This window comes from Condylura cristata, unplaced genomic scaffold (genome assembly GCF_000260355.1).
Source record: "Condylura cristata isolate star-nosed mole 26May11 unplaced genomic scaffold, ConCri1.0 scaffold00014, whole genome shotgun sequence".
NCBI lineage: Eukaryota > Metazoa > Chordata > Mammalia > Eulipotyphla > Talpidae > Condylura > Condylura cristata.
This window is the reverse complement of record NW_004567115.1, coordinates 17,272,837-17,285,809: the sequence shown is the minus strand read 5'-3', so window position 1 is coordinate 17,285,809 and position 12,973 is coordinate 17,272,837. Positions and strand designations below refer to the sequence as shown.

Sequence of the window (12,973 nt, the reverse complement as noted above, 5' to 3'; positions counted from 1 at the left end):
AACTTTCTTAACACAAAAGTAAAGCTGCATAGTTGAAACAGAGACCATAAAGAGCACAAAGCCTAAAATATTTACTATCTGGATATTTACAGAAAAAGCCTCCCAATATTGCCTTAAGAAAAATGGAAGTTGAAAGAATTTTTTCTAAACAAAAAGAATTCATACTTTTAAGATGAATTCAAATGTAAGCGGCATTTATCAGAGGTTGGGAGAATGTGATGTGCAGTTACTGCCTTAAATGGTGGAATTTCTTTTTATAATGATGAAAATGCTCTGGAAAAGGACAGTGGTGATGGCTGCACAACACTGCGAATGTACTTAGTGTCACTGAGTTGTACACTAATAACTTTGTAATGACAAATTTTGTCATATATACTTTACTGCCAAAAAAGGAGAAGCAAGTGACATATGTAGAAGATAGATCAACAAAGTTGCAATATATATAAAAAAGAACAAATAATGAAACCCATAATTTCAGGAAACGCTCCTAAAATAAAAGATCTATGTAATGCCACATCATATATCTGAGGCAAATAACTTATGAAAAACTAATACCACAAGACGGTGGACTTTACCTAAAGAGAAAAAATATATACACTTAAACATGCAAAGAAAAACAATCAAGGGAAGGAAAATCAAAATAATGTATCAAACTTTCAACATGCAGTTTTTACCAAAAGAAAATAATTTTTTAAATACTCAAGAAAGAATATGAGAAGCAAAGCTATTTACAGCTAAGCAAACTGACTTCCCAGAATAAAGCAACAACGCTAATATGACAACATTAGGAAAGGCTCAGGGAATACTGTTTCCAGGACACCTATCTCAGTAAATTCTAGAGATCAAGTGACCACCAAAATAACCTAGAGAGACAACAATATAAGGACAAGTGTCCAGCATTTAGAACAGACTTGATACTTACACAGTGATTTTTAGGAATCTATAGCTATGTAGCAAACTTTCCCAAAATATAATGGCTTTAAATAACAACGATGACTTATTAACTAAGTGCATTAACTAAGCTTAAGTCATCTATAGGCTCATGAGGCCAGAATATCCAAAGTTCATTCACTCACATGTACATACTGGCTGAGAGCTTCACTGAGGACTGCTGACCAGCCTTACTTCTTGCATGGCCTTTCTCACAAGCATCGTGTTTGGTTCTAAGAGGAAAGTTCTCAGCACACGAAAGTGAAAATTTCAGATGTTTGAAGGCTCCACTACACAGTATAACTTCTGCCACATTCCATTCATTTTAGTAAATCAGAAGACCAAGTTCAAAACAAGGGGAAGGAAAGGGACTCCACCTTTTGATAAGTGGTGCAATATATGTGCAAATGGAGGGAGAAATACCTGAAAGCCATTTTGAGAACTATCTAACCATATATATAATTAAAACTAAATGATGTTTATGAGAGAGAGATGAAATGACTAAATCCTCTGCCAATAAAACAAGAACAATGAAGTAAAAGTAAGAACAGCTTATGCTGGAGGGCAACAGTTTGTAAGACACAGCATTTTTTATTTGTACAGAGATGTGGGAGAAAAAAGACAAGCATGGTCAGCCATGCCAAAAAATCAAGAGAAACAAGAACAAGTAGGACTTCTATTTCACTAAATGTGCATTGCAGAGACCATCCAAATCAAAAGAAAGCATCAAATCGACATCAATATTTTGCTCATTTTAAAAATGAAATACTTCATATTCTAAATCTTAATTCAAGACATGCAATCAATTACTAGGAAGCCTATTTCAAAATTTCCTTAATAAAGTAGATACTGAACAAAATCAGTAATTCAATACTTTGTTGGCTAAAGTCTTTTGTTAAGAAAAAGCTCATCTGAACTTTAAAATAAATCTCACTACACTAGTCTTTCAATAAAAATATGTCACTGTTAGAAACTATAGTAAGAAGATAATACACTCTTAATATTATTTCTATTATTTTACTGCTGTCATTTGAACAATAGAAAACCAGGTTCAAGGAACTTATCTGTAAAAGAGAAAGTCTTATATAAACTTTAGTCAACAATAAAAGACTGGATCATGACTGGAAAAAACTTTGCTATCTAAAGAAGCCATTAGAAATAGTATTTTGAGAACCTGTATCAACAATGGAAACTGAAGATTATGTTTCTAATTGTGGATAGGATGATTGCATTGTTAACTCAATCTCTAAGCCATATTTTAAACAAATGTCACTGTCTAAGACAGAATACAAAGGGTTCTTAATTCTGTTGCTGGAAAGAATTAGGGTTACTCTTATGGTAATATTTAAAAAGTCAAAATAACTTAAATATTGTTTCATACCACTTCTGAGATCTTTAAAAATAATTTTCTTTCTACAAAACTGCAAACAACAATTTTTTTTAAAAAATTTAAATGGAAATATACATTCTTGTTTCCCATGTTTGCTTGGCTAGTCTAGACTCATTCTTTAAAATCTAGTTAAAAAACAAAAGTCTCTATCACTTACTCCAACAGACAGTATAATGTATTTTCCTTATACTCTAGGCTACATCGTGAAGTTTTGTTATTGTTGTTTAATCTTCACCATTGACCTGTAAGCTTCATAAGGGTAAATACTAGATGCCACTTCAAAATTGTGTCACTATTTAATACCTGACCATAGTAATGAAATTCTTGTGGAACAAATGAATGTCAATTAAAAATTTTTTCCCACCCAAAGGATGGTGTCAATTTTCTTTTCAAAACAGCTATTTCATGTCAATTCAATGACTAGCATTCTAATCTATTAATAACCAACTGAGTTACTTTTTAAGTACTCAGCCCATATACAATGAGAAAACTATAGAGTAGCGATGCTTTAAGCTATGTATACAACATTAGAGTCCCAAATTGCATTTGTAAAAATGAAACAAATAAAATAGAATACAAACATATACTAAGGAAAGGACTGTTTTCTAAAAACTTCTGATTCAGTTTTGAGAGAAGAGTGTGGGTGTGTGTGAGAGACAGACTCTCAATAACACACTACAATAGAAAATGCTCTAATGCTACTCTTGGGAGAATATACTCCTAATTACTTCTTCCCCAGAATATTGTGGATGTAGAAATCCTCTCCATGATTACTCACAAAAATGAAAAGTAATTAACCCAAGTGTACATTATGATAGTTGGATTTACCAGTTCTAAAATCAAGCTATCGAGTACAAATCCAGATTTTCACTATTTTCTATGTGAATTTAGACTTACTAAATTTTGTCAACTGTAAAATGAGCATAACATTATCTCCCAAGTCCTGGTGAATAATACATAGAATAAGTTCTTAACATACATTATTTTTAACAGAACTGACGGAGTGATAAATATTACAAATACAGCAGAAACTTCAGACGGTATCTTTGGCGTATTATCTTTCATGTTTATGTTAGCGCTTTCTCATTTTGTGCTTTTCTGTTCTATTTGAATTTATAATGTACACAAAATACATACATGTCTCATGTAATGTTTCGAATGTATGTAACATTATTACCTTTATTTTAAAAATATCAATAGTAGGTGTCCAGGCAGTGAAATTATGGGCCTTTCTCTTCGTTTTGTATTTCTCAAAACTTCACAAAAATATACTAGGGTTTTTTTCAATGCCATGTGTCTAACGTAATAAGAAAAAATACATGGGACTTTTAAAAAAAGAGTCCACTACTTGCTCAAAAAAAGAAAAGATGTTAGCCCCTTTTGGGGAGAATTTATGTGCAAGATGAGTCTCACTAAATCATCATTCACATTAGAATACCATTTTTGCCCATTAGAATACCATTTTTGCCCATGAGAAAACTGAGGAACCAAGACAAAGCAAAAATGACACACAATTAGCAGTGTCCATAACTTCATAGCCTAATTTCTTCTACCATCACACTGTGCATCCAAATTCCTCTCCAGTTGTTTCATATAACATATTTTGATCTACCCAATTAGATTGCAGATTCCTTGAGAAAGGAAAAGTTTCACAAACTTCATTTATGTCTTTCACTGGCTTACTAAGACTACAACAGTTCTAAACACTTGTTGCCTTACGTTAAACAACTTTTGGTTTAGACTGTGCTCAAGCGACATATTCTTTTAAAAACGAAACAAACAAAAGGAACTACTCTAAACCTGCCCAAATCTAACTTTATTCCTCATACACTGAAACTGAAAAAGTGGACCCATATCTAGGGCCTACCCCTACCGGGGGGTTGGAGACAAGTGCAAGTATCACAGTGCACACATTAACAAGTATGGACTCACACACTTCCCCACCACCACCACGCCCCCGTCACCCAGGTTTAGAAAAGAACCTCCCCAAGTTGGATGAGGTGCTCAGGAGTTATAACCACGCCCCCATTTTGCTCGAACACAACTAGTCTTCTTTCCCTACTCGGATCCCCGTTCCCAACACCAAAACCTTAATAATTCAAAAGTCTCTAACCTGCAGCGAAGTGCAGGGGTGAAGACTTCCGGCCGGCCATGTCCTTAGCATTCACGTTTGCAGCGTCCACCAGCCTCTTTACCCGGGAGACGTCCCCATTGCGACAGGCCTCCAATAGCTCCCGTAGGGCCCCGCTCACTGCTGGGACCCCTGGCCCAGGTCCCGCTGTCCCAGGCCCCAATGTTGCTGTGCTGCTAACTCCGGCGGCCTCGGGGCTCTCCGCCAAGCTCGATCCCGGGGAGGATGGAGAGGAAGACGAGGAAGACGTCGGGGAAGAAGAGGACGACGGTGAATTGTTACTGCCACCGCAGCCAGGGTTTGGAGTGACCCCGACAGCAGAGGCAGTAGAAACTGTCGGGACGACGGGGGCGGCGGCGACGGTACAGATCGTGCTGGTGGTACTGCAACAGCTGGTACTGTCAACCGGGTCCGGGGATCGGGGCCTGTCGAGTGGATCCCGACTGCCATCCCCCTCCGGTAGCGCTAGGCCATGCCGCGGGGAGGCGAAAGGGGCCAGGCCACTCGCCGTCGGGGAAGCTGGGGTGGTCCCCGGGGCCAAGCCGGGGCTGAGTGGGGGGGGAGGTGGCGGCGGTGGCGCCGAAGCCCCTGGGGCGGGCTGGAGCTGTTGTTGATGATGGTGGTGATGATGCTGAGAGCGGCGCGACGCCGCCATCTTCGGACTCCCCCAGCACTGTCACTGCGGCAACGGCCCCACCGCCCGCCCTCACTTCCGACCGTTGGACCAATTAGCTTCCAGCGGACAGGAAATGATGCTAGTGGAGTGGGCGGGGTGAAAAAGAAGGAGGGAAGTATTGAGAGCTCTGAGAACAGCCAAAGAAGGGGGTGTGGCTTTGCGACCTAGGGGCGGGCTTTGTGACGCTAGGCGGGTGAGCGGAGAAGATTTGAAAGCTGCCAACAGCTTCTAAGTGAAAAACTTCCTGCTTTCCTCTTTCAGCCTGCCACTTTTCCTGCTTCGTTCTGTTGCCAAGTCTCCTTCAGACTTCCTTCCTTGTCTTTCTCCAGAGCCTGCCGTTGAGCTGTAACAGTGCAAGAAAAGGTGTCCTCATCAAGTGTCCTCATCTGGAAATGCAGCAGTTGCTACTTCACAAAACTTTTAAGGAAGTTAAATAAGCTAATATATACAAAGCGCTGTGACGTTAATTAGTAAACTCTAATTGACCCATTGACAATTTTTTGGAACGCAGCCTTGCCCATCCACCCCATTATTCCCTTGGGTCCCGAGTCCCAACTCCATGAATTTTCTTGCTTTACGTGCATTTTAATGTTTCATTTTTAAATTATGACTCTCATTGCCAGGATTGGAATTTAAGTTCTACCAGTTACTAATTGCACAAATGTGGGCAAACTGCTTAACTTCTCTAATTCCTCCTAAAATCGAATTTAAAAGTAATGTTAACTTTAAAAGTGTTTCTATTCTATGACCTATTTCTCACCCTAAACGTGAATCTAATAATTATGAATAAGTTTTTTTCTTTTGAATTACTTTTGGCTGACTCTTCTCCATTCCTTCCATCCCTCTTCCTACACCTCCTTAATTAAGATAAAAGCCTAGATATTCTCCACTTAAACTTCAGATGCCATTCTTCAGCAACTTTTGTTCTCTGTCCTATAACTATGCCTACTTTTTTATCCACTATCACAAAAAAAAGTACCAGTAGGACATGGGGCGATCTCAGTGATATCTCCTTTTCTACTACCTGTAAACTGGCATTGTGGAAGTTTAGGCAAAAAGCATTATTCCATAGAATGAACAGAGATGGAGAGTGTGTCCTAAGAAAAAAATAAATGTAGATGAGTGAATAGAAGCTTCACATTGTGAAATATTAAAACAGGTGATAAGTTGTCATTTCACATATCCATTATGTAATATAATTAGTATGGTATTAATATTCCTACCTAATAAGTAGGTATGTTTATTTAGGTCTGCAATCTAAATTAAACAAAGTAAAAAACTATTATGATTGACATATAATCTAATATGAAGTGACAGGTGAAAACTCTTAATGTTATCTTTCTTATGAATATGTGCCCTATTTATCATGTGTCACAGTAACTCCACAGTACACATTCTCCTGGTTTGGAACACTAAATCGACGCATAGCATAGATAGCTTTGAGGAACAAGGGTGAATTATTAGATGTCTATAACTCACCTTTTGCTTTCTTGACTATGGCCTTCTCCCTGAATTTGAGACATAAATGTTTTACTCACTTCCCTAGTGGCCCAGTTACTCATAGATTACAGTAAGAAGTGGTAATCTTCAACCTAATTCAAAAATCCATCTTTTGTGCCTGTTTATCAGTACAAAATAAATACATTTCTGCTAGATAAAGATAAAAAGATTCAACTGCCTGAAGCTGGATACTGCAGCCTCCCTGAGTTGACATAAAGAACTGAAACTATGCTGCTGGTAACCACATCTTAAAAAGCATTCAGTCAATTAGAAATTGCTTTTTCTGCCTCTAGTGGAAAGTAGTAAAAATACTAAACATTAATTATAAGATTTATGTGTATATGGACTAAGGTTGAGCTCTGCACTCATCACATCACACTATCTAATCTGCAACTAAACACAGTACCATAAAGGATGTAGTAAAAAGAACAAAACTTGGAGTCAAACCAACCTGGGCTTGAGTCACATCTCTAACAATTACTCCTTAACTATTCTTGATAGCAATGCATCAGTTTTGTCACTCTAAAATTCTCACTTTATTGTAGCTTTGTCCTGAGGATTAAATGACCAAGATGTTTTCTAAGCCTTCTATTAAGTGTTAGCTTCATTCTTTTAAGTAGTATATAAAGTGTAATAGTAACTACTCCTACTTTTGATAGCTATCTCCTCACAATTCTATGACAAGAATAATGACTGGGACAAAATATACACCATTTTATATATAACAAAAATCTTAAGCAAAGAAAGAATGGGTCTAATTAATTTCTCGTCTGAAAATTCTGGTTTCTATTCAAGTCCTGGCTCTCTTCAAGAATTATTATTGATCAAGGAGTAGTCAGTTCAATGTAAAGTTTTCACAAATATCATGTCTACATGGTCACGGACCCAGACTTCTCTATGAAGATATGACTAGACTAAGAAATTTTAACTGGCATTCCACCCAGATACTCAAAAGAATCTTTTCATGTAAACCTTGTTAGGCAAAATGTCTAAAAGTTTCAATTATACTAGTCATATTATAATAGAGGAAGTTTTAATATAAAAACCAAACAATTTATTTCAAGGCAGGAAACTTCCAGAAATTTAAAGATCGCCAATATATTAATTTATTGAAATTTTCAGTTGCTCTATAAAATACCTCCTGCATAGCAGGGTCCTCTGAATGCTTAGCTTTTCTCCTGGTATGATCTGTATAATTTGAAAGTAGTCAGTTCAGTGTAAAGAATGAATTTTACACAGATTATCTTTTAATAGTTAAGAATATGTATTCTGAGAATTAAAAAAAAAAAAAAAAAAAGAGGGGACCTCCCTGTTGGTGCAGCTGGCTAAAGTTCAGTACTATGAAGCTAGCTGCACTGCTTCAGCATGAGTTCAATCACCCACCAGGGAGGTGATCCACATGGCGTGGCAGACCTCTCCTGACCCACAGTGTAGTTCAACAATCTGCCTGTTCTGCTCCCCACTCTGTCTCAGGTGAATCCTCTCACCCCCTACCCCTGCACCTCTGGCCTGCACCCCAGTTCTGTATGCATAGCTAAATAAAATCTTTTAAAACAATACATCTATGTGAAGTACTTAAAACACTTCTGGCACATGATAAATGCTATGTAAATGTCAGCTGTTGGTATTTTCAAGAGCTGGGAAGCCATAGTTATGGAATGTAAAAAAAAGGTCCTGAGAGACAAGACTAATCCTGTCAAGTAACAAGCAATTTCCTTTCACCCAATAATGTTGATCCTTAGCCTCTACTACCTGCTTCTTTTACTTGACTTTACTTTCTTAAAGGAAGGCCTAGTATATGGGGAACTGAAAGAATGTTCAGAGAAATGCAAAAGTCCCTACCTACTGGATGTTTGGGGAATGGAGAACACTGAATTAGAGGGCACCTCAGTCTGGAATAATGCAACTTTCTCCCTCAAAAGATTCTGCCCAGGAGAGCTAAAAAGACACTTCTCCAAAGAGGAAAGGCAGACGGCAAACAAGCATATGAAAAAATGTTCAACATCACTTGTAATAAGGGAGAGGCAAATTAAAACCACAATGAGATACCACTTCACACCAGTGAGAATGGCTCATCTTCAAACAACTAGCAACAATAAATGTTGGTGAGGATGTGGAGAAAAAGGAACTCTCCTGCATTGCTGGTGGGAATGCAAACTAGTACAATCACCATGGAGAACAGCTTGGAGGTTCCTCAAACTGGTAAACATGGAGCTTCCTTATGACCCAGCAATCCCACTCCTAGGTATCTACCCAAACAACACTGATTCAAAAAGATACCTGCACCCCCATGTTTATTGCTGCTTTCTTTACAATCAGAAAGACATAAAATCAACCCAAATGTGCAAAATTAGATGACTGGATTGAAAAGATGTGGTACATATACACAATGGAATATTACTCAGCAACCAAAAAGGATAAACTCATGTCTTTTGCAGCAACATGGATGGAGCTGGAAGTGCTTAGTGAAATAAGCCAGAAAAGGAAAGAAAGAGAAAAATACTGGATGGATGGTTTCACTCCTAGCAGGAGCATAAAGGACCAGGGGGAAAATAATAATAGTGAATAACTATATATCAAAGACATTTTATGGGGGTGGAGTGGAGAATGGGATAAAAATAGGGTATTGGGGGTAGTGTATGGGACTATATTGATGGCACACGGGTGAATTGGTGATGGGAAGTCCATGGGGATTACAACTGAGATGGAAAAAGTCTCAAAATGATGTAAAAATCAACTATAATAATAATAATAATAAAAAGATTCTGCCCCTAGTGCTGAGAAACCAGCTGCCCATACCACCTTAAGAGAAAACAGTAGTCATAATTCCTGAAGTCCCTGGGATATTCATGATGTTTACAAATAGACTCTCCCCCAAAGAGGGGCTTACCTTTATGAATCACCAAGTGTGTGTGATCAGCCCATGACAAGAGAAATTAAAACAAAACCAACAAATGAAAGATCCTCCACAGAAAACATAATAGAGCAATTTTTATTTTTTATATTCATGTTTGGAGCTTAAGATAAGCTAAGTGAAGGCACTCCAAAGATATCCTTGTTCTAATCTCTGGAATCTGTGATTATGTTAAGTTACATGACAAAGTGAATTTAAAGTTTCAGCTAGAAATCAGTTGATCAACTGACCTTAATTTAAGACTTTCCTATGTTATATGGGTAAACCTACTATAGTCAAAGGAGTTCTTAAAAGTGCTAAAAGGAGGCATAGGATGCAATGTGAAGGACTCTACCAAGCAGCTGGCTTTGAAAAGGAGTGGGGCCACAAGCCAATGTGTGTGGGAACCTTTAGAAGGTGAACAAAGTAAGAAAACAAATGCCCTTTAGAACCTTCAGAAAAGAACTCTATTGGTTAACACCTTGATTTTAGCACAGTAAGTGGTCAACTCACTGTTAATGCTACTTCTGTCCCTGAACCCTTCTCTAAACACCTTAGTTCCAAAGCAAGCAATGCTTCTACTAGAGAGACATTAATTTCATTGAGCCAGAAGTTAAGACTCCCACCTGGCCACTTTGAGCTCCTCATACCTCTAAATTAACAGGAAAAGAAAGGACTTATTCTACTTGCTGGAGTGATTGATCCTGAAAACCAAGGAGAAGTTAGGCTATGACTGTGAATGGAGGTAAAAAGAGTATGTCGAGAGTAAGATCCCTTGTAGAGTCTCTTAGGACTATTATGGTGTGTCTGAAGTCAAGGGAAAGGGACAATGACTCAATTTATACCAGATTATTAATGAGTCACACCTTCCAGTAATGAAAATTTGGGTGATCCTACCAGGGAAACTAAACCTTGATCAGCTGAGGTCAAGGTAATGGAAATATGTACTAGGTAACAGAAGAAGGTAGTTATAATTCAAGTCCCTAGTGTAGCTGTTGGGAACTGTAACTTTAAGCAGAAAATGCCATTTAACAAAAACAGGTTCTCAAGTAATCCCCCAGGGACTTTTTTGAATTTTTTTCAATGGTATAGCAAAATGAATTTGAGCAAAACCACATTATTAGAGGATCTGCTGCACCAGCTACCACCACTTGGCCAGCTATAGAAATTAGGGCTGTAAATGTTAGTACTTTCTGATTTTGTTATGACCATAAATATAGCAGCTCTTGCAAGGATGTCATTTCATTATAACACTGATGAAGAAAAACAATTGATTCCCAGATGAGAGAGACCTCTGTCTGTGTGAAGTTTGCACCTCCTCCCCATTGTCTATGGTTATCCTAGTTTCCTCCTACATTCTAAAGGTATTTTGCACATTAGGTTCACTGATGTGGCTCAACAGTCCCAGTGTGAGTGTGTGCGTGTGTGTGTGGTGTGCTCGCTTACATTTTTCCCGGGATTGGGTCCCCCCCTGCAACCTGGATTGCTGGGACAGGCTCTGGCCATCCCAATGGAGATTTGGCATTTGTAGGTTCAAAAATGAATGAATGAATGAATATGAAAGAATACTTATTATTAGAAGTATTTTGATTCTTTATTTCAAAATTTGATGATTTTTTATACCAGAAATACATGATAGGGTTTTTATGTTCATGGTAAATTGGTTTTCTTCTATATCATTTTACTTATAGTTTTCAAGAACCTATCAATGATATAAGTGCAGCCCCACTGCTTGTGTCTTCTTTGTGATCTTATTCCATTATCATATAATATAACATTAATAATAGCTAAATTTACATCACAGTATTTAAGCTACAGTTTAAGTTACTAAGGAAAGAGCAAATTGACTCTTCCAAAGAAAGAGCGTACTGACTCTTCCAAAGATGTTGCTTCCTTCTCTGAGGAAAGGATTAGCACAATTTTAGTTGTAGACATACCAGTTGATGTCTAACTATCTCTTTGTGCTGGAAGAGTCTGGGTTAAAGAGATGGGTAAGGGTGCCAGCTTGAGAGATGACAGACCACGATAGCTAGCTCTTTAGGTCAATTTGGGTAGGCTGTAGTACCCTTTTTTTTTTAATGAAGCAATAACCAAGTGTCATTATGATGATATCGTATAAACATTTTAAACCAACACTGCTTCAGAAAGTGCCAGCAGTGATTACCCATATATCAATGTAAAGGCTTACTTGGTATTAATGGCATTATAGCATTGTGGAACCATAGCCCCTATACTCCTGGAGGCAGATAGCATGCAGCATACTTGGTTGCATTCTGTAAGCAGAGTGCCCTGAATCATTGCACAAACCCCCTGGAGGAACGTTCCATGCCAACCCAAGAACAGCCAAGAAGTTCTTACAAACAGCAGTGATTTACATCTTCATAGAGTGTCATCTCAGCACTTAATTTGTGCAGAATATTTGAACATCAATTAGCAATTACAGCATTGTCATCTGGATTTACATCTCAAGTGTACTTACACTTGATAAAGGGCTCTGTTTCAGTTTCACAGATTTTTTAATTGAATTTCCTTTCTAGTTTTTTAGAAAAGGAGCAGAGAAAGAAAATGGATAAAATGTGACTAATGTTGGTAATTATCTTTACAATTCTCACCAATACAGTACTCTCAGATTCTTTTTATCGCTTTTCTTTGGGCCCTCTGAGAAACAAATCTCTTTGGAAATTTTAACTTTATTGAAAATCTTTAGACTTCAGCCAGCACTTTCTAAAAAGTGAGAGAATCATTATGGCTTTTCTTAACACAAAAGGAGGTGCTCAACTTTAATTACACCAAGCTTTTATTGATTTGGCTGACTTAATATTATAGCCTTGATTAACACTGGAGAACTTATAATTATCACTATTCAAGGTTGGAAAGATGGAGAAGCCCCAAAGTGAGATAGCTACCATGGGGGCCATCATAAGAGGAAGAATGTGCTCCAGAGTGACAGTGATGTGGATTAAAATGGGACCAAGTTGGCTGTTGAGAATATTCAGGGTGCTCATTGATCATGTGAACTCAAAACAGATATAAATCATCAGAAAGCAAGAGTTTATTACACAAACTTCTTTCCATTCTGCAATACTATAATGATAGCAATAGCACCCTTTTCTCAAGTACATACTACGATGCTTCTTGAAGTCTTCATAACAAGTGTTACCTATGGACATCACCCTCCACTCAAACCTTAAAACTTACCATCCTTAGTATGTGTGACTTGTAAGCCTGAATTTTCCCTATTTTATATCCTATTTTCCTTAGAAGACCTGACTCCTAGGACTGCCAGGAATTTTTAGATATTACTAAATCAGCTCTGGAGACTTTTTCTATTATGATTTATGACAAGCAAATGTCATTGGAAACAAGTGTGTGTGAGAGGACAGTGGAAAAAACCTTGCTGACTACCACATCTTACTATTATTTCCCTTTTTAATACAAAGGTCTTGACTTTTT

The 12,973-nt window shown here is 37.7% G+C and overlaps 1 protein-coding gene across 1 annotated transcript in view; it reads right to left on the bottom strand.

Annotated features, from left to right (window-relative positions):
• The window catches only part of TNKS (tankyrase, TRF1-interacting ankyrin-related ADP-ribose polymerase), a 166,594-nt gene extending 161,460 nt beyond the window's left edge, over window positions 1–5,134 (bottom strand). Inside the window, exon 1 of the mRNA XM_004682203.2 lies at window positions 4,434–5,134. Coding sequence (XP_004682260.1) covers window positions 4,434–5,106 — 673 coding nt within the window. The 5' untranslated portion in view covers window positions 5,107–5,134. The remainder of the gene's footprint in view (window positions 1–4,433) is intronic.
• Between the last annotated feature and the right edge of the window lie 7,839 nt (window positions 5,135–12,973).